Genomic DNA, 21,594 nt, shown 5'->3' with positions numbered 1-21,594 from the left:
CCAGAAGAGCTGGGTGCCTGCAAAGCCACAGGACTTCATTGCTGCATGCCTGAATGAGATGTTAAAGGTAACCAGTAATTGTCTCTTAGGCAGCTGCTACATATTTCAAATGCTTCTAGTTAAAGTATTTCCGGCAGCACTCCTCCTTCATTTCCTCCTTTTCTTCCTGAGACACTGCTGAGCTATTTCTTTCTTTGAATTCAACCTAAAACATGAAGAGAGTGATGTTGTTCCACTCTAGACTGAAAGAAAACCTATTGTGTGCTGTCTTCCTGTTCTGCAAGATCATATTTTTTAACAGAACCACAAGGCTGCTGTCTTACCAGCTCCACCAACTCGGTATGGAGCCTGTGATGCTGTCATTTGTCCATCCTGTGGAATTGAATATGGACTGAAGAACTGCCATATGCAAAAGCAGCTTTACAGGAGACGGTTTGTTATAGCTGCACAAGTGAGCCCAGGGTTTGTGGGGACCCAGGATACCACACTGCAAGGCTTCCCTGTCACTGAGGTCTCTTAATGCCATTAAGCTTTGGGTACAACCCTTAGAAAAGCAAAGTCAGACATCACATCTTGTGTTTACATTTTGTCCCAGGCTGCAAAATTACCCAAAGGTGAGTTTGAACAGCTCATGAGGAACTCTTCACTGAAAACAGGACGCAGGATGTTATCTACATGCTATAATATGAACAAATCTGTACTCAGTTTCCCTCTCTTTTTGCAGAGATGTTACTTTTATCATTTTTCCATACAGGATTTCAAGAGTTAGGTCAGTGTATAAAGGTACCAGTATAACAACCTTTGTCTTTTAAACTGGTACGAGCTAAATATAAAACCCACAGAAATTTCAGAAAGACACTGCCTGTATATGCAATTTATTGAATTAGCAGAATACTTTAAATCTGTATCCAACCTGATATAAGTGGTCTTCCCGACAGATAAGACCTATGTGCCTTTGGGGGAAGACATCTTTGAGAAAATCAAGGTCCAAGTCAGGGGTTTTGATCAGTGTGAAGCCTTCACTTCAGTGGGGTTTAGTGGTGTTCTTTTTGAAGTTTGATAACTGTAATTACTGCATCCTCTGGTGCTCTAAAATCAATCTTTAGGAGTGCCTAATAATTTCTAAATAAGCTATTAAGTAGGAGATAACAGAGTGTGACCCTGTTTCTCACCTCATAATAATGACTTGGCACTTGCATTGGGCAATTTCAAGAGAGAGATTGATATCTTGGCAATTTAAGTCATTAGTTTTTGACTCCGGGAAAAGGATCTTTGTATGAGCAGGTCTCCATAGTGATTTGTGTAACACGTTCTTTCTGAAATATTTTGGTAAACTGCTGGTCTTCAGAGCACACAGATCCCATTTAGGGATCCCTTTTGTTACCAACCAGGAAATTCTTTATGAGTTTTTGAACTATTTCTGCTACTATTTATTTCTAAATAATCTTCCATGTCTTCTAAGGTTATGAACACAGGTTTGAGCCCGTAAGGCAACAGGATGGGAGGGCCAGTAGTAAGGATATTTAGCCTAGGACTTGGGGGGCCCTTTTCCCTGTTCTGCCATACTTATGGGATTTCAGGGATATTCCTGAGACACCCATTGCCTTTGCTTTCAAGCAGTAAGGTAGGAATACCAGCATTACATTACTGTGCTTTCCAAGGATCAATACACTCACACACTGTAGGACAGAGGATATGTAGTGCCTTATACATGCTGAATACCATTTTTTCATGTTCCTGATTGAAAGACTGATGAAAGATATTAGTTGTTTAACATAAATAAGTTTTAGGTAGACTTAGTTACACCAAATTATAATATTGTGGGACTTAATATGGGGTTTTTGCTGTGCTTGCTTAACATGAGTACCTGGATTACACAGGCAATGTTTTTTTTTACTCTTTCCACATCACAAATTGATAGAGAAACAGAAACTATGGCACTCAGAACTCTATTTACTAACTCTTTCAGATAGCAGAAATTAGGGGTCAGAGATTTGCGAAGTACCATGAAAAGACACTGTGCTCATGGAGTAATGTGGGAGCAGATTCACGAAGTGCAAGGAGATGCTGAAGGAGGGACTATCGTCCTTATCCTCTATGAAGTGTCCATTATCACTTCATGAGCTTGCAGGCTCTTTACTGGGACATTTTTCCCATTTTCTGAACATGAAGAAAAGAGCGATGGGGAGGGCGTCGAGCTGGCGTTCCCTGTAGCCACAGGAGGCAAAGTGGGAAAACCCTTTGAAGAATAACTGAGTTCTCAGACTGTATTTACCAGAGCAAAATTGTCTGAATAATCTGTAACTCTTTGGCTCGCTCACAGCGCCGGCCCCGCCACACCCAAGATGGCGGCGCGGCGCTGAGGGGCGCTCCCGGCAGCGCGTTCCCTTCCCCGCCCGCCGTGCGCGGCGTTATGGCTCCGGGGGGAAACGAGGGAGGGCATGGCGGAGCCGCCGGAAGCGGCGGAAGAGTTTCGCGGGCGGACTCAGCAGGGCGGAAGTCGCTGAGGCGAACGGGGGTGGCGGCGGCAGCGAGCGACGATGAACAACAAATTCGACGCGTGAGTGTCACCCCCGAGCCCCCCCGGCCGGCCCCCGCCGCGGGGCCTGCACGGCCCCGAGCCCCGCCGGCGCCTCCCTCCGCTGCCCCGGCGCCGGGCGGGCGACACGCGATGAGTCACGGGGCTACGCGCAGCCCCGTCCCTGCAGCCGGGGCCCGGCCTGGCCCCGAGGGGACGCGGGACCGAGCGGTGTGCGCGGTGCGCCGGTGGCAAGCCCGCACCGGGGAGTCGCGGGCCGCCTCGTAGCCCCGCTTGTCTCTCGCCTTTTCCGGCCCTTGGCAGGGAACGAGGCGGGCGGAGAGACCTGTGGGGTGCTGGCTGCTGGCGCGGTGTCTGCTCGCCCCAGGCGCTGCCTCTGCAATGCTGAGGGGCGTGGGGAGCGGGGTGGGCAAGAGTCAGCAGAGGTACGGTGACAGGTCTTCGTGTGGGCCCCCTGAATAGCAGGGAACCCTAACAAGTAACTGGGGTTTCCTGTGGCAGATCAGTATCCAGCACAAACTACTTGAGTTTGTTCCAAAAAGCTGCTTCGTTGTTCACTTCGGCTTAAAAGTGCTTGCCCAAGATGCCTGTGATGGGCATGAAAGCAGAAGTAGTTTTTACTATGTGGGCTGTCAAGTGTAGGTGTCCAGACTGTGGTGGCCCTTGTATCACGGAGGAGCTTTGGAGCAGAGAACTACCTGGGCTTGGTATGAACCTTCTCAGCTGTGTGATGGCTCTCTTTGTTGTTTTTCTTTACCAGATTGAAAGATGATGATAGTGGAGACCATGACCAGAATGAGGAAAATAACACACAGAAAGACAGTGAGAAGGAAAAGATTGATCGTGAGAAACCACAGAGTACTACCAAGAGGAAGGTATGGTGCTGGCATCTGCACTCCTCTGCCAGGGCATGGTGTGGCAGTGCTGGGGAGTCAATCATCAGTTCAGGGATAAGGAGAATATGTCTTGGAGGGCTGTGGTCTCAGGGCATTGTTACTGCTGCAGTGAAGACAGAGCCACTATGTTTGAGTTCAGTAATTTGATGTCACTTTTGGAAGGGGTGAATACTCTCTTCACTAACATAGCTGGTACCTTGCCAGGCTTTTGAATGGAAATGAGAAATAAGACTTTATCTTCATCCAAAAACAAATTTGGAAGAGAACATGGGGAAAGGACTCTTGTCTAACAGGACAGTAGTGGCTTGAAGGTGGTTTAGCAGGCAGTATTTGTGACACTGTTGAAATAACTTTTAAGATGTATCCCTGTGTGTAATGTAGCCTGGTCAAGAAGGCATAAGGCATACATCTCCCCGGTCTGGTGTTTTTTTGTTTTTTTTCATCTTATTTAGGAAACAATCCTTGTTTAAGATGCCTCCTGTGCTCTGTTTGAAGCAATGCAACCCTTGTAAACTTGCCATGGTCAAGAGGAAAGTAGAGATTTAAGCCCTGGTAACTCCTGTAACAATATCAAATAGTACAAGATAAGGGCTTTGATTGGGGTTTTCTCTGTAAGTTTTGACTCCTGGTTAATGAGCTCTCATTAGCCTCTTTTGTGCTCATTTGGAGTATTTTTAATCAGAAATCAGTGTTTTGGAAATTGAAAAGTGATCACTGCCCACTGCTAGTGATGGGTTCTGCCAAAGCTGACATAACAAGTTCTTAGATTAATCTTCCCAGAGCACTGGGGTGTTGGTTGCTTAAGGCAGTTGGTGTCACCAAAGAGTTTTAATTGCATTTGAATCATGATTCATTATAAGTGGGGTTTATCCTTCCCAGAGGAGGAAAGTGTCTTTTTTTTTTTCCCTTAAATTGAAAAAGTTAAAGGTCTCACATTTCCCTTTATAGTTTGTCTTTTTTTTTCTTCTTTGAGACAGGCACAGGACTAAAAAGAATTCAGTCATGATGGCTTGAATGGTTACTTTTATATGCTGTAAATGCAGTTTTGCCCATTGCCCTTTCTAGAGGAGCACGGAGGGGTAACCAAGGCTTTGTGTTGTGCAGGCTGTGGTGCCGGGGCCAGCCGAGCACCCCTTGCAGTACAACTACACCTTCTGGTACTCGCGGCGCACGCCCGGGCGGCCCACCAGCTCCCAGAGCTACGAGCAGAACATCAAACAGATCGGCACCTTCGCCTCCGTGAGTACCCTGCTGGCCCTGCCGACAGCCAAACGTTCTAACGTCAGAGAAAAGTCAGGGAGCTAGAGGGAAAGCTAGGCTTAGTAGGCCCTGGGGAAATGTTAGGCCTTGTGTTTGCTGGATGATGTGAAACTGCACCTGTGTAGTCAGGATATGATAAAAGAAATAATTGTTGGATGTGGTTAGATATAATTATTGTTCAAAGAATCATGAGAAATTATGTTAGGGGTTTGAGGGGGATCATGAGAAATCCATGCTTGGATGAAATCAATGTATACAATAGAACAATGTAAGTTTAATAATTAATATGTAAGCTATATAATGATAGAATATAAAACATGTTCGGCTCGAAACCATGTCGGGATCACATTTGGGTCTGTGTACCCCTGACACCCTGAGCTCTTCAATAAAAGCACCTCCATATGATCATGCCATGTTTATGTGTTCCTGAACACTAGCACTGTCACTCAGCCTGCTCCTCCTGGCCTGCTCCCTGTGTGCTGCCTCTGGTGGCAGTGAGTGATTTGCCAAGGCAAATGAGCTCTTGAATTTCAGCAGGAGATGTGTCTTTAGCACTTCTCCTCTGCCCTGTGCTAGGCCTCTATGCATGATACTAGTTGGTATAATAACAGGAAAAAAAAAAAAGAGCAGCCATGTAGTTAATTTATGGCTGGAGCAAGAGAAGAAAGGAACAGCTTTTCTGTTCCATTTCTGTGTTGTCCCTCACACACTTCTCTCCACCCACATTCCCAGCACAAAGGCTGTGTTTGGAATAAGCATCTGGCATGGTGTATTTGCCAACAGCTGGTGGCCTGATGTCTGTCTCTAAGTGATGGACAAGGTGCAGTTTGATGTTGCAGTCTAGTTCATTGGAAGGCAAATTGCTCTTCCTTTCTCCTTCCACTCTGTGGTTGCTTGTTCCTGGAATAAACTTGAGCATGCCCTGGACAGGCTGTGTTAGGTTTTTGCATGGTGCTGGCAGACTAAACCTGCCCTCAAGAGTCCAAGATATATATAAGCAAAATGAGTCCCCTTTACTGTTCTAGAAGCCAGGAAGTTTGTTGGCTGTTTTCTTCTTTTTTCTTCTAAGTCTGGTGTTTGCCCAGTTTTTTCAGGGTCTCTTATAAATGTTAATTTTGCCCTCCAGTACATATACTCTGTAATACGATAATTTATAAAAACAGCCCTTTATTCCTTCTGGAGGCTGCATAAAAATATGCCTGTCCGAGAGCTGGGTTGTGTTACTGTATCCACACAGGATAAGGTTTGGAAAGAAGAGCCTGTTGTTGCAGGTAGTTACTGCTCCTGTTAGCCTCTGTGAGCAAGTACTTTCAGGTCAGGGGATGAAAAATGTGGCTGCCACTTGATGTTCTGGCAATAACTTTTCGGTCTGATAAATCAGTGTAGACTTAGCATTGATTTTTAACTCCTTAGAGGAAGACCATCTTGTTGAGTATTCTGTTGTCTGCTCTTTGCTACAGAGAATTTGTTGCCATGGTTGGCTACAGTTCTGTTAGAATGGAGAGAGCCTGGCCAGCATATTTGATAATGTGTTTGGGGCCAAATTCTGTTTAAGGAGATGGAAGAGCTAACTTCAGAAAGAATTGTCTAGCTGAGTCTGTGTTCAGATTTATTCCTGGCTTTTCAGTGGAAAGCTCTAAAAGCTGTGAAATGTGAACCACTAGAGGGCACGTTCCTTCGCTGTGGGAGTGTGGTTTCCCCATGGATGTTTGGACATGCCTGACAAAAATAGATTGCTTCTGACCGCTCCTCAGTCTTGGTTCATAATTTTATTGGCTATAAAAGCAAATTCCAGCTTGGATGGCAGAGGTCACAGATTGGAGTGGAATTCCAAGTGCTGACCAAGTCATTAAGGTCTCGGTTAAAGTGCTTGGGGTGATGTCTGCCCCCTCCAGCTGCACTGCTGGTCTGCTTAATAGCTATTGTCTTACTGAGTAGAGTCTTCTTAAAATATGGAAATTCTACTTCCGCTGCCTTGTTTTGTTTTAAAGATCCATCCTCTCTCAAATCCTTTCTTACCCAGAGATTCTCAAAATATAAATATGCTACTTTTAAGAACTATAAAAGGTAAATCCCTTGCCTTACAGTCAAATTGTCTCAAGCAGACACAAGGGTGTCAGAATGGTCAAAGTGAAGTGCTCCAAGAATACCATGGCAGACTGTAAAAGGAAATAAGAAGTATTTAAATAAAAACTCTGAGTAGTGCCTTCCAATCTTAAACTAGAACCAGAATGTATATTTTTTCTTAAAATCTGCATACAGTAAAATTAAATTTTAAAAAAAAGTCTTATTTGAGGGCTTCTGCAGTTTCCATGGTCACAGAGAGCAGTGGCTTTGCAGGGTAAAGAGGCTTGGCTGTAGCTGATGCCTTTGACACATACCCGGTGATTGAAAGTTTGGGCAGTAGGAGTTAAAAGATATGTTTGAAACTGTTCTCCAGAGCAGCTGTTACCTTAGCACAGATTTCTTCAGACAAACACTGAGTGACTTCAGAGGCACCCATTGAATGTTTCAGGTGGTCACCTGGTAATGGAGCCGGTCAGAAACAGGCACCCAGGCTCTGACACTACTGTTGCCTTTGGTGTGGCCTAATCAACACCCTGGTGACAGGGAGTAGAGCAGAAGAGGGGAAGGTGGCTCTGGGGAGCTGGTGTAAAAATGGCAGCCTATTTCTATAGAAATCCTGACTGTGAACAGTTTGAACAGCCTCACTGTGTGGTTGGTGTTGTTGCAGGTGGAACAGTTCTGGCGGTTTTACAGTCACATGGTACGTCCTGGGGACCTGACAGGGCACAGTGACTTCCATCTTTTCAAAGAGGGCATCAAACCCATGTGGGAGGTGAGTTGGAGCTCTCATGTCTGCCTTGATATTTTCCCACAATATTTTGGAGGGAACCTTCTACAGTAGAGGGACTCTTGTTATTAAATGGCACTCCATTAGATTTTTCTGGGTGAAATCCTTTTGTCTGGGTTTCCTGTAAGCTTGTCCTCAGAACTCTGTCCATGTAACCCAACAGTCCTGCTGCCAGAGAGGGAAGATGGGGAAGTTGCTGGCTGCACCCCCACAAAGGTTGCTGAACTGCCATTGCCAACGGAGGGGGTACCCCATAGCTGCCTCCAGTGACAGCAGTGCAGGGCTCTCCTCTGGAAGGACTGGACCTCTCCAACAAAGCTTATAAAAACCAACCCTCCTTTTTCAGTCAAGGAGGTGCATATGGGTAAAAGCCTGCGCACAGAGCTGGAGATGGAGAAACAACTTTGTCTTTTATTTACTATTTGCTTTTTTAGTTTGTTTTGAATTGGTTTGGTTTTGTTCCAGGGCACTTTAGTTTGCTTCTATTTCTATCCAAATCTGTTAAAAGAAATTTTAAAAGAATCTTTGCCCAGCAAATCATTCTCCCAGTTCCTGGCCTGCTTCCAGCAATGACCAATAGCATTCACAATATGAAGATTTTATGTGTTTCTCTGAAGTACCTAATTATACTGCTTGGTCTTGAGAAATTTATATGTGACCCTCATTAGCAATTATTTTAAGCAAGGTATTTTATAGCCAGTTACTGCAAATACTATTTATATAAAACGTTTAACCCTCTTTGCACCCCTGGTGAGCAAGTTCCTCAGACAATGTGTCGACCAGAGAGTCCCCAAGTTAATGATACCAGAATTTCTATAAAGCATTTCCCAGTAGACATTTTAAGATGGAGGTGGAGAGATTCTTTAGTATTTTTACTTTTTACTTCTGGCCCTACTTCCTTCTTGTATTTCTAGAGGAGGACCTGAGATCTCACTTCTGGCCTTCCATTGCTGCATGCTTTGTAGGGCTTTGTTTATGCTTCTTTCTCTTCCAAACCAGTCCTTAGTTGCTGTCATTCTTATAGGTACATATGTGCCTGTGTGTAGCTCTGATCTTTTTCTGCATCCATCTGTGCCTTTTCTGGTAAAGTCAGAAGCACTAAGCATAATAATCCCTGGTGATTTACTGGGCTGCAGATCATTATTATTCTGGTGGAGGAAAATCAAATGCTTGACTGAACCGAAGCTTGTTTAACCTGAAAGAAAACTAACAACAACTATAAAGCACATGATACAGCATCTGCCTCCCAATCACTGCTCTCTCTCTAGCTTTGAACCTGCTAAGCCACCTTTGAGATATTTTTAGCAATATCACTCTCTTCTGATGCCCATTAGTCATTGTGGAGACTTTGAAGAGTTAAACCCAGCTCCCAGTCTAAAGGCTGTGATGTTCACCACTTGGAAAACAAGGGCACTTAACAGAAAGCAGTTTGCATCTCACAGGATTCTGCCACATTCCTAGAATTTATGTTGATTTGGATGGTTCCTGTCATGCTTTGAGGTTTGTCTGGAGCTGACACCTTCCCCTTTCAGTCCAGCACATACCTGAAAAGTAAGAGTCAGGTGAATGCTGCTGTTATGCTGATGCTTTCATGTTTCCTCAGGATTGCTTTGTTAGCACTTGCTGTCTCTGAGAGCAGACAAATGTTTAGTTTTATCTGAGCCCTAGAGAAGCCTTAAAACTAAACTTTATTTCATTAAGAAGGGTTGGGCTGCCTTGCCTGGCATCTTCAAGGTGTGTCCCAGCTTGGCAGAGGGGATTGCTGGGGATCTGGAGAGGGATGTCCTGTTTCGTGCAGTTCCCTCTGAGTCATTCTTTGTTCTCTGTTTCTGTCCTAGACCTGTCTTCCCTTACCCTTCCTAACTGCTTCCTCTTTGACTTGTTCCTACCTCTCTGTCTTCAGCTTTGGACGGAATTTGTTCCCCTCTCACCCTGTAAGATTTCCCAGCTACAGTGTTGTACCAGAGAATGCCACAGTGTTCTGCACAGAGGAGGAGCTGCTCTTTGACATAGCTGTGCGTTCTGGGGAGCAGGGGAGGCTGTAGCAGTTTCCAGCTCTTTGTCAGCTTCAAGATACAGAATCACAATATTGAGGTGACAGATTGGGTGCTTAGCATTAAATTTTTCTTTTACTTTCTCCCCTCATTTTGGTTATTTCCCTGGGTCACCACAGTCTGGAGCAAACATTCAGCTGTATGATGTGCAATAATGTCAGGGTGGTCCTTTCTATGTTAGCACAACTTTTGAGGCCATTCCTGGAAATGTGTAAGGAAAATGTTTATCAATTTTTTGCTTGCTTTTAAAGTACCGTTTTGCAAATTCTTTACTGGCCTTCCATGCTCTATGATGAGGGGGTTCTCCTGTTTTACAGGGATCTTGTTTTACAAGCAGAACTACATAGACATGGTATTAGACAAATGATGACTCTGTCTCAAGTTTAGGAGTAGTTTTAAAGTCCTTGCCTCTGGGTCTGTTTGTGCAAATTAGTAGGCTGGTATTAGTCTTTGCTAGTGGTTTCAAAACACTAAAACTCAAGTCATCAGAGCATAGAACTTGGTCTGGAAGGCTGAGGACCATTGTTTCAAGTACTTTGTATTCAAAGTAAGTGGTTTTCCTCTGTCTCTGCTTATATGGGGGAGAAGTGAAATAAAATGCATTTGCTTGAAAACGCCTTCCTTGCCCCACCTAATCAATATCTGCTCCTGTTTGTGGCTCTGCTGTCTTTTGGGTAGCAGAAAAATAGCTAGGAGAAAACAAATCAATTTATTTACCCTCTTCCTAGGATGATGCCAACAAAAATGGTGGTAAATGGATTATCCGTCTGCGGAAGGGCTTAGCATCACGGTGCTGGGAGAATCTTATTCTGGCCATGTTGGGAGAGCAGTTCATGGTGGGGGAAGAAATCTGTGGGGCCGTAGTCTCTGTCCGATTCCAGGTGAGTGCTTTTGAGAACTGGCACGTGCTTCTGTGTGGCAGGGCTTCAAAAAGTGCCCTGTGCTCACCCCTCCCTCCCTCCCATGCCGTTTCGCAGGAGGACATCATCTCCATATGGAACAAGACAGCCAGCGACCAGGCCACGACAGCCCGGATACGCGACACGTTACGAAGAGTGCTCAACCTACCTCCCAACACCATCATGGAATACAAAACCCACACCGACAGCATCAAGTACGTGTGCTGGCCAGGGGCGTGCTGCAGGTTGCATGTGTGCTCGAGCAGCTCGGTGCACGGCACGGGCCTTGGCAGAAATGCTCATGTACGTTAGGGCTGTTCCTGCAAATGAAGTGCAAACAGCAGCAGTTGTTGCCAGCACGCTTTGAAAGCCAAATTCCTGTGTTGTTGTTGTGGGTGTTTGATTCTATGAGCAAAACCGTTTTCTTTTTTAAATGTGTGATCCGGGGTTATTTTAACAATCCACCCAGCCTGTCACTCGGGTGATGAGCAGCCCAGGGTGGGACTGTGGCTCGATGTGTTCAAAGACAAGATTGCAGTGAGGGGAGTAGAATAATTTGAATAAATAGAGATTCTGGGGAATAAAGTGCGGAAGCTAACAGGGATTTATAGTGCCATTAGACTTATAAATGGTCTTGGGAAAGTGCTGTGTGAATTTACAGTGCTGTACAAATGATTTCTAATCATAATAAACGTCATATATTAAGTCTTCCAGGCCCTGGTGACAGAGGCTCTTTAACAAGACTAGAAGATCATGGTACACAGAGAGCACAGCTGTATTTTTAAATAAATGTATTATAGCTTACCATATCAGGCCATTCAGGGCGACTTTTATTTCCCACAAAGTGACAAAAAAATTGCATATATAGGTATTAGTTAGAGGTGAGTAATATGTTATTTTTCTTTTTTCCTTAAGTGTATTATAAACTAATAGGTCATAACTGATTAAACTATAAACTGATTAGGTCATATTGGTTAAATTAATACTTGAAAAGGTGTACACAGAAAAAGAAGTGAAACAAATAATACACTGATGGGGCAGAGAGCTTTCTAATCTTGCTTGTAATGAAGGTGCAAGTATCTTTCATGACTTTGTTTCATCGTGCTGGCTTGTTCCATGTAATCATGCTGTCATCAGTCTGCTGTGAGTTTGATGGGATCCATCCTGGTTCTAGCAGACAGCCGGCTTCCAATTTTGAGTGTGGGTCACTAGTAATTATACAGAAATCTCGTTGAAACTGCCTGTAGGCATTTAGTGTTCCATGTGGCCCTCCCTCCTTTGTGTGTGGGAAAGAGAAGGGAAAGAGATGATCTTTTTCTGTGATTTTGCCACTAACGTTTCTCGTGCACTTTTTGCCAGGAGAGGGCACTAAGGACTCTCGGTCCATGTAGGGAAATAGCAACGTGCTCATGTGGGCACCCAGCAGAGTATTTTACTCCTGCTCAGCAGCAGGAGCAGACTGCAGGCTGTGGTGATGCGGCTTTGTGGTGAGAGCAGGAAGGTGTTTGACTTTTCTCAGTCTCTGTAGTAAAAGCTGTGTGTGGAGCCTGCAGTCCTAAGCTGTGGTGGTGGTTCATGTAGCAAGTGTAGAATGGGAATGATGTGGCCTTTCCCTTGTGGGGTATCACCACCAGCACTTTCTAGCACGGAGAATGCTGCTATTGCAGTGTTTGGTTTTGCTCTGGCAGGTGTAAGGTCTTGAGTGATGGTGCAGCCAGTAGTGTGGCCTCATTTCCCTACACCAGTGTAACACACTGTGCTTGCTGCCCTCTCTTCCTGCATAGCATCCGAGTTTCATTTTGTGCTGCTGACGTGTGGTGCAAAATGAGCTTGTGTGAGAATAACAGGTGTTGGAGGTATCAAGTTTAGTAGCTCAGGTTACAGCTGGGAGCAATTCTTAACTAAAGGCCAACTGGCTTGTCTCCCAGTCATTCTTCTGTGGGTAGGAGGGTTAGTAGGAATTGCTTTGATGATGTCCCAGTCAGGTAGGTCTAAGCAATTAACCTTCTGCCATGCAGGGCATCATGAAAGCCCCTTTTTTCCCACTGCCTAGCTTAAGCTGCAGCAGTCTGATTGCAATGCTCTCCAGCATCTCTTTCCAAAGGCACTGGTGTAAATTCAGAGCAGAACTGCTGTCAGTGGAGTTTCTGTGTAGTGATGCACAGACCAACTTCTTGTGCCTCTCTTGCCTGGTACCAGCAGGCAGCAAGGGGCAGCAGCTGCAGAGAGGTGATGGTGACTGCTTTGTGACAGAGAGGAGCAGGACAGCCTCAGCTTTCAGTCTGACTCTGCTTGGATAAGTTTCATATCATTAAGGTTCTCTCACTAATAAAGAATCTCTTGTGTAACTATTTCTATCCTCCATGAAGTCTGGCTCCTTTTCCTCACCCATCTATCAAGTCCTGTTGAAATACTGTCCGTCATGAATAAACTCCACTTATGCTGCACATGTACCATGTGATTTATGACTGGGGAGGGCTTTCTAGCCAGCACTCTATATTCACACTCTGGCTGTGTTTCATGAAAAGCTCTAATGGAAGAGCTGTGCTCTAGGCTTTGTCAGGGCTGCCTTTTGAGGGGGGCTCGTGGCATTTTTCATTTGTATGGGCTGCATCTCTCCACTAGAGCTCTGCTCATGTGCAGGGTTTGATTGGCATTGATTGTGCTTCAGGGAAGGGAGCATGCTTAGCAAGAAAAGAACAGGCATTTCTCAAAACCTCGACTTTTAGGTAGTGAATTGACCTGGATTAGCTTTTGACACACTATAAATGAATGCTTCTGTAGAAATTGCTAGCATGCCTCTCACTGTGGAACCTGAGCCCTGTGTTTCAGGTTTTGTATATTCCTTTTGTGATGATGCATTTCATATTAAATCATTTCTAGACACCATTTTTCATGAGTTGTCAGCGAGGCTGCAGCCCCCTTTGTTTCAGAAAGTGGTGGTGCTGCCAAGCTGCATCTGAAAAGTACCTGTTGCGTCACAGCTATTCCAAGGAGCTGTTCTGCATTCTGTTCTTCCCGCTCTCAGTGGTGGGGCTTGTGCATTTAGCTAGATAAGCAGATCTTTCATTGCAATTTTCCTGTGTTTGTCCTTTCTCTTGCTTGTGATATTGACAAGCTGCCTGAATCCCAGCGAGTAGAAGGGTCAGCTTAGTCCATATGAATTTCCAATCTTGCTAGGAAAGCTAGAACAATCTCTTGGACTCTGCTAAATTCCAGGGGATTTATAGTGCCTTAGACATTACAGTGCTGAGCACCTGAAGAGAACATATGTGACATTTTGTGGGCTACCTTGTTTCAGTAGCTGGAAAGAAATTGCTTCTCTTTGTTTCCTCAGAGGTGCACTGAGAGAGGAGCACTCAGATGCAGTGAACCACTTAATGGGTTCAGTTCATCAGTGTTGTTAACCTTGGAGGTGACAAGGTCCAGGAGTGACAGTGACTTATGGACAGTGGTACTTCCTGTGGCTTGGAATTAAAGGCAAAATACCCAACTTCTTTTGCTGCCGTAGCAGGTGCACTTTTTCTGAAAGCAGAATGTTGCCAACCACAGCCTGGCCATGTCTCAGCAAAGCCACTGAAAATATTCAGGTATCTGCAGTTGGAAGAGGGGTAGAGGGGAAGTGATCACTTTCACATTTGACTTTGAGCATTGCAGCATGACATTCGTGGCTGCCTTGCCCTGCTTTTCTTTTCTGCACTGATAACTGTGTGGTCAGTGACCATCTCCTTTCGTGAGAGCTCTCACACACAGTACTGTCCAGGAATCCCAGGCGAATTCAGCAACACTGCTTCCAGTGCCAGGAGAGACCAAAGCAGTGGCCATCAGCAGGTTGCCACTGAGCAGGCTGGTGTGGAAATGTTTTGGTTGCTGTGTGACATTAAGGATTGTCCTGTCAGCTCTAAAGCAGGCTGCTTTTTCTGGAAACAAAGCTTTGCTTATTCCTAAGTGCCTGCTGCAGTGAGAGCTGAGCAGCGTATAAAACTATCCTTTCCTTTCAAAGTCACCAGTGATAACTAATGGGATGGCTCGAGTAAATGAGAAGAATAGTTGATCTTAATAGAGCTGGCACTGGGTTCATTTCACTGCAGGCAGTTGGAGGAAATGGCCTCAGACTATATTGTAGGTAGGAGAGAAGAGGATATCCTGTGGAGGGAATAATGCGCTATAAGAAGACTGCAGGGGTGGGGTTCTCGGGACAAAAAGAGAGGAATGGCAAAAAAAGTGAGGAATTAAGAAGAGAAATCACTGTGGAAGTGACAGGCGTTGCACAAGAAGATCAGTGTTTGAGACAAGCACTGCTGGTAGGGTGCTTGTGAGGTCTCCCTTGTCACAGCAGAGTTCAGCTAATCCTGTAACTGTTGTGGTTTTAAAACACTGGTTTCCTTTTGCTTGCTAATTTCCAAAACCTTAGGAGAACTCCTCAGTGCTGCTGTTCTACTTGTGTCACCTGTGCCTTTGACTGTGTCTTAAATGGAGTGGGCAGGGTTAACCTTGCCTAAAGAGAAGTGGTTTTCAGAGGGGACTCTTCCACATTGTCCAATGCCTGTCAGAGGAAGGCAGGGTGCCTTGGGTCTTGCCAGCTCTAGAGCTGCATTGTTTCACCCTCATCCATTCAAGTCTGAGAGCAGGAATAAAATCTAAAGGAGAGCAGTGAGGTTCCAGATAGCTGTCCTCTTCTCCTGAGGCTCTGCAATACTGGCTTCATTCATTTAGCACTCCATTCTCCAGTTCCAGTAATGTTTCCAGGTGCTGAAAGTCTAAGAGCACTTGCATAGACCTGGTCTTTGAATTGGTGTGTTCAGTGATTCATTCTTCATCAACATAATATGCTTTACTCAGAAGTGTCCATGACTTTGTGAAAGGCTTCCTTATCTTGGTGGCCTGTCTCTTACCAAAAAAGTGCCTATAACCTATTTATTTCATGGTTGCTTTTTTTTCAAGGAGGTCAGTTTGGTTGTGTTTATTTAATTGTGTTATATTGCCTTTGCTCCAGGTACTGCCAGACAGATGAAAGAATTATTTCAGGCTAGAAGACTACCCTAGATGTTTTTTTCAAGCTGTTAGTCACAAAGTTCTTGTCTGGCTCTGAACAAATCCCAGGGGAATCACCCAGAAAGAGGCTGTGCTGCTCTGGATGCCTGCAGAGTGTAGTGAGTGGTCAGTGTGCTGGGAGGTTCCACATGGGCTGGCAAAAGAGACAGACCTTGGTGCCCTTTGTAAGGTACCGTAAGTGCACTCTGAGCTCTCTGAATCCTATTTAGCTGGGGAAGGAGAAGGTAAGGAGCAGGGTTGCACAGAGAAATAGTGGAGGCAAACTACTGGGACTTAACTGAGAATGTTTCCAGAAAATAGCTAGTGCTACTTGCACAATAGTGATTTGGAAAGTCCCTTGAAGGAACTCACTGCCCTTCCTCTTTTTGATGGGGTCTTCCTCTTTTTTTTTTCTCCTTTTTGGGGAGATAGGGGCTTCTTTTCTTTTTATTTTTCTTTTTCTTCCAACTTACTTTCTGGGGCTAAAGGGAGTTCTGTCTGGCTCCTGCCCCTGGGCAGTGGGGAAGAAGGTAGGAAGTTTCAACAGTTGTGGGTCAGGAATCAGTGTGGAAGAACAGCTCTGGCTGGCTTTGTTTAGCCTGCTAACGTTTCCATGTCCCATCTGGTCAATGGGAATAATCTAAGTGATGGGATCAATTCACTGAGTATCTGATCGCTGTGCAGACAGTATGGCAATAAGGTACTAAAAATGTCTATACATAAAAATAACCTCTTAGACTCTCTGGCACTGTGCCTTTGGCATGTCACAGGTCATAAAGATTCTGCCAGATGAAATTAACTGGCAGCCTTGTTCAGTATGGAATGAGAGCAGTTTGCTCTCCTAGCATAGTTTAGGTACATTAGGACAGACACATCCTGGTGGATTTTTTCAGTCAAGTCAGCAGATACTTGGAGTCATTAGTACTATAATACATATGAGGGTCTTGAATTAAAAATTCTTGGCTGGAAGAGCTTTTTCTCTCTGTCTTTGAGGACAGAGATGAAGGACTGTGCATGATGTTATTGGGATGTTGGAACAAGGAACTCCTTAGTGTGAAAGGGGTAATAAATTATCGATCATGTTGACAAGTAATCTGTCCTTGTGTTCCTTCTGCTGAGAAGTTACAAGTTTGGGAGTACTATGGGAGAGGAAAGAGAGATGTGATTGTGGGTAGTGGGAATGTGGTAGAGATACAAGGGAGGTTGGAGGGAAGACATGAAGGTGGAGACTCTTTGACAACTCTGGAAATGTGCAAAGACTACCAGCAAATAAGAGGGCTTCAGATTCAGAGTTTCTCTTCTCCCTAACTTTCTTCTGGGGTGAGGCTGTTGAACCCCAAGGTCTTAGTGTTTGTTTGGGCTATGACTTGCTGGGATAGAGCATGTGACACCTGGGCTGCTTTTGCAAATTCCATTTGGGAGCCTGACTCTGAGGCTCAGATAAGAGCCAGGTTGGTAGTCTGGTTGTGGCGCAGGTGCTGACTAGTACAGGATTTCCATTTTTGGACTCTCCTATTGTTTTGCAGTGGTCTAATGAGGCAACGTACAAGACAAAATGTGAGTAGCTGAGAAGTACCAGCAAAAAATCTAGAGGGTGGTCTGAATTTATGATTGGCCTGGGTTCTCTTTAAGGTCCCTCCAGCTCCATGGAACTCTGTGGCTTTAGAAAATGGCTTGGCATGTGCTGTAGACACCAGTTCTGTTTTGCTGGGCATGGAGAACTATGAGGTTCTTTGATGTCTCTGATCCTAGAAGATAGTAGCCATTCTCATATTAACCTCAGCATGTTTTCCCTGAGAGCTTTTCAGTATGCTGCCTTAATAAAACCGACAGCAATTTTTTAGTCTGCTGCCTTCATCCATCAGTAATGTTCTCCACCAGGGAATGCAGTGTTGGACCTGTCCCTCTAACTTACCTAAAAACATTTTCATTTCAAATAGTTGTGATGTTTTTACTGGGTTGTCATTAACAATGCAGGTTTACAATGGGAAATTAGACTTCCTAATAACAATTGGATTCTGCTGCCTGATCAAAGAATTTCATAAGAGCTAAGCTGTGTGGCATTGAAAGAAGCCCCTTTTGGGGGGATTACCTGCATACGTAGTATGTGGCAAAACATGAGGCCAGTAACTGGCTGAGTTTAACCAGCCAAGGAATGTGATAATCCTCCAGAAAGACGTAACATGGGCTATTTTATGAGCAATAGGAAATGGATATTCCATTTGTGACTAGGAAGGTCATACCTGTCTCTGGGTATTAATGTGGCTTTATCATCAGCAGCCAGTGGGAACGCTTCATGTCTGTGCAGAACGCTAAAGCTGCCTTTTGCTGTCAGATGTTTGGCTGGATTTTAAGGATGCTTCTATCCACTAGGGCTATCAGAGAATATTGCCTTGCTCTCTGAAGACAAGTGCCTTTTAAACGTTATTGAATGTTTCTGCTCTTGTTAAAAGTTAAGAAGCCTTTGATCTGAAGTATTATTTTTTGGTTTTATTTCATTTTTTTTCCCTCTGGCTTGCCAGGGCCTGGGAGGAGTTTCATGGCCTGGTGAACAGCAGTGGCCGCTGATCGAACGCTCCCCCTCCCTCTGTCACACCCAGGGTAGGGCCTCATCTTTCTTCCTATGTGACTTCATGGCATACCTCTCAGCTTCCAACCTTCTTCCCATGGGCTGGCATGTTCTCTTGTCTTATGGGTCTAATGGTGGGCCCTTTCTCCTATTTGTTCTTTTCCAAAGGTCAAAATTACTTTAATTTTTTTTTTTTGACCAGACACCAGCATTTTCTGTTGAAGTGCTGTGTGCTATTTTGCTAATGTGTCCTTCCTGTGTATGAGGCACTTGTATCCCAGACCTGGTCCCAGGAGGCTGAGAGGTATGTCTTCAGCTTGGGTGTGTTGCCTAGGGTTGACTGTAAGCAAGTATGGAGTGGTAAATGAATCCTAAGCACATCCAGAGGGTGGACACTGAGAGAGGCACCTGGGGCCTGACACACAGCTCTTTAACAGTAGACTGAAACAGAATAAATTAATTGGTCAATAAAAGCTTGTTCAGGAAGGACACCCAGTAGCTGCTATAGGTAGAAATAATAATGTTGTGGCTAATGAGACAACCACTCTCTACTGCTGGTAGTCAGCCAAGATGTGCAGAGAAGATAGCCAGGGTGAGCCCAGGGCTGCTGGGAGCCTCACAGCTCAGATTGTTTTTCCCTGCAGTGCCCAATTCCCTGACAGCAGGCCCTTAAGAAAGGCCAGCAAGAGGCCTAGCCATGAGAGTTGAATTGATTGTAGCCAAGTGGGATCACTGGATTGCTGAGTGCCAGAGCAGAAGAATCTACTGGAAAGAAGCATTTACATTGCTCAGTTCCCATAACTGGGCAGTGGAATGTAGCTGTTCCAACACAGCTGAACTCTGAGGAGCTGCTGGGGATCCCAAAACCTCCCTCAACAACATTGGGCAAGCAGTGTTATCATACCTTGCTCTGAAGTCATGGGTGAAAATAATACCTCTCTCTCCCCGCAGATTTGTTTTTTTGTGAGGATCAGTGTTTACAAAATACTACACAGGCACTTGGTAGTGTTGTTATTGTTAGATGACATTCACGAGTCCTTCTGGAAGAGGAAACCAGCTCACTTAATGATATACCAGGCTCTGAAGACAACGAATGTGCCAAGGGTACAGGAAAACAGAGGCAGAGTTCATTTAGCTCTCAGCTGTATTGGGTGGCCTGTGCTGAACAGGGATGAGCAGAGGGGCTGGGGCACCCTAATAAAGGCAGAAGGAGGGAAAATATAGGGAAAAATCTGTCCACTAAAGAGCTACCTAAAGTGTGCTGTTCTTCTGAGGTAGATGGCACAGGTGAAAGTCCAGTGTGGGATAGAAAGCCAAACCATTGTTGCAAATTAACCAGAGTCCAGTTAATGAATCCTGAATCACATTCCCAAATGGCAGCCTAGCCTGCTCTTCTAGCAAGTGCAAAGGTGAACCCCAGTCTTCTGCAGCATGTTTTTTGCTGTCAGATCATGCAGAGTAACTTTTTTAATGCTGAAAAGTGGTTTTTACTTCCTTCTGTTCTTGCAGTTCTCCAGCCCACCTCCTGGAGGTGTTCCAGGCTGTGCTGGTACTGCTGCCATGCAGCTGCTGACAGCACACAATGATAGCTCACGGGTTTGAGTGGAATTTCACAGTCCTGCACAGCACCTTGCTACTGAAGTTGCTGCCTTTGCTCTTTAGCTATTTTATGTGGTATGTCCTGGGGCATCCCTAAATGTTTTGGCTTGGACAACTTACAGCCCTGTCCCTGTTTATGGGAAGAGCTGCCAAACCTATCCTCTCAAAGTAATTGTAATCTCCTTTTTTTCAACACACTACCTATTAATGTGGGAGTATGCTTTGCCTGTTGCTGCTGCTCACAGGCTGGCAGTAAGCAAGAGCAGATTTCTGTAATCTGCCCCATCTTCAATTGCTGCAGTGCCATGAGACTGTACTGAGGGAGCTTGTAGACCAGCACTCCTTCCTTGGTCAATAGCCCCCAAGGCTCGTGGCTGTACTCTGAGTGAGTAGAAGCTGCTGAAGAAACTTGTCTATTTAAATTTGAGGAAAACACCCTTTTCAGATTAGATACTTTTAAGGTAGGAGAGATCAGAGAGCTAAACTTGTTGACAGTATGACTAAATACAAGGGACAGAGGCAGGGGGAGGTTGGTCTGATAGTATATTTGTGTTCCAAGCAGAATCCCTGAGATAAATGTTTGCTAAGGAAGAGACCTTGCAAGTTGTTTAAACAGCAGAATCCATCAGGGAGGTTTCCACATTCTATCATGTGCTTTGCTTACAAGAGATGACAATTTTTTCTTCTCATTGAATGGGGATGAACCAGGATCTCCCTCTGTTCCAAGGGTTTTGGAGTGACAGCTGACTTGTGTGAGAAGTCTGTAGTTAGGAAGATCTGCATGGGAGATTTAGCAAGTGTTGATTTTGAGTGATGTACTGGGATGGCAACACTGGTAGCTGTAGTGGGGAGAATGGGGAGGTGCTGTGATCTGAAGCAATGCACATCTTTAACCACTTTTTTTCTTCCCTCTGTTTTCCAGGGATAATTCAAGCTTTCGAAACACAAAAATCACATTGTGAGAACAAGAGTTGGCACTAAGCTCCTCTCTCCGTGTTGAAAGCACTGAGAGTGGCCTCCGACCTCTGAAGGGACTCATGGGCCACTCTCGCACTCCTCCCTGGGGGAAGGATCCACCTGAAGCCCTCCAGCAGCGGTGACAATAGAGGCCGATTTTGTCTTACACAAACTTTTTTTTAGCAGTGGGGCGGGAGGCAGCCTTTCAATTAGCGGCGGGCCCTCGGGGCCGCATCTTGCAGCACTTTCCTGTCTTTCTCTACATGGCATGCAGGATCTCTGGGATTCTGCCCCAACATCAGAGCCTTTTGCTGAGGGATACCAGTATTATAAATCTCTCTGCAGCTGGGAGGAGCATCCCAGTTGAGAGTCAGCCCTGTGGTTTTCAAATGCCCCTTTTCAGTTCTGCCAATAAATTATTGGGTCTCTTTGTTTCTTTCAGTCTCTCATTTTTTTGGTTGTGTCTGAAATTCAGTGTGGTGGTATTTCTCCAGGCTGCTTGCTTTATCTTTGCCTCTTCTTTATACTCCCAGGTTAGCAGTGCCTTGTACCCACCTCTGTTTGTTATGGAGAGGGATTTGAGCTTCCCTTAAACCAGGACAAAGAGAGGTTTGCCTTCACTCTGTCTCGATGGAGAGCCAGCACCACTGGCTGAATTCAGGGCCAAGCCTGCTTCTCGTGTGCACTGGGGTTTGTAAGTCTCTGGCCACCTGGGAAACTGGGCCCCCAGTGGGTTTAGCAGAAGAGGGCGATGGCCCAGCCTGCTGCTCAGAGCTGCGTGACAGCTGTGACCAGAAGAGGGGCTGGGAATGACCCCCTGTCCTCTGGGGTGAGCCTCAAATGATGGGTTGCTGCCTGGAAAGCCAGCATGGCTGCAATTTGGATGCCACGGAAACAATAGGAGCTAATTATTTCCTCTGATTCTGCTTGACT

General features: G+C 45.2%; 1 protein-coding gene across 2 annotated transcripts; it reads left to right on the top strand.

Moving 5' to 3' along the window:
- Positions 1–2,481: 2,481 nt before the first annotated feature.
- Positions 2,482–21,091, top strand: EIF4E2 (eukaryotic translation initiation factor 4E family member 2). Of its 2 annotated transcripts, XM_084212402.1 has the most exons (8): positions 2,482–2,560; positions 3,300–3,414; positions 4,540–4,674; positions 7,430–7,534; positions 10,332–10,484; positions 10,581–10,717; positions 18,059–18,137; positions 20,627–21,091. In XM_084212402.1, the coding sequence occupies exons 1-7, from the start codon at positions 2,541–2,543 to the stop codon at positions 18,102–18,104; spliced, it is 711 nt and encodes a 236-aa protein (XP_084068528.1). In that variant the 5' UTR covers positions 2,482–2,540; the 3' UTR covers positions 18,105–18,137; positions 20,627–21,091. The 2 variants fall into 2 exon arrangements, with proteins under 2 accessions (XP_084068528.1, XP_084068529.1); XM_084212403.1 differs by lacking the exon at positions 18,059–18,137.
- Positions 21,092–21,594: the final 503 nt, after the last annotated feature.

Source organism: Fringilla coelebs, assembly GCF_963513975.1.
Source record: "Fringilla coelebs genome assembly, chromosome: 10".
NCBI lineage: Eukaryota > Metazoa > Chordata > Aves > Passeriformes > Fringillidae > Fringilla > Fringilla coelebs.
This window is presented reverse-complemented; position numbering and strand designations above follow the sequence as displayed.

Bases quoted from the DNA above. Each gene is read 5' to 3' on its own strand.
- EIF4E2 (XM_084212402.1), top strand. From the start codon at position 2,541: ATGAACAACAAATTCGACGC. The intron at 3,415-4,539 runs GTATGGTGCTGG...TGTGTTGTGCAG, and splicing joins AGAGTACTACCAAGAGGAAG to GCTGTGGTGCCGGGGCCAGC. The intron at 10,718-18,058 runs GTACGTGTGCTG...CTGGCTTGCCAG, and splicing joins ACCCACACCGACAGCATCAA to GGCCTGGGAGGAGTTTCATG.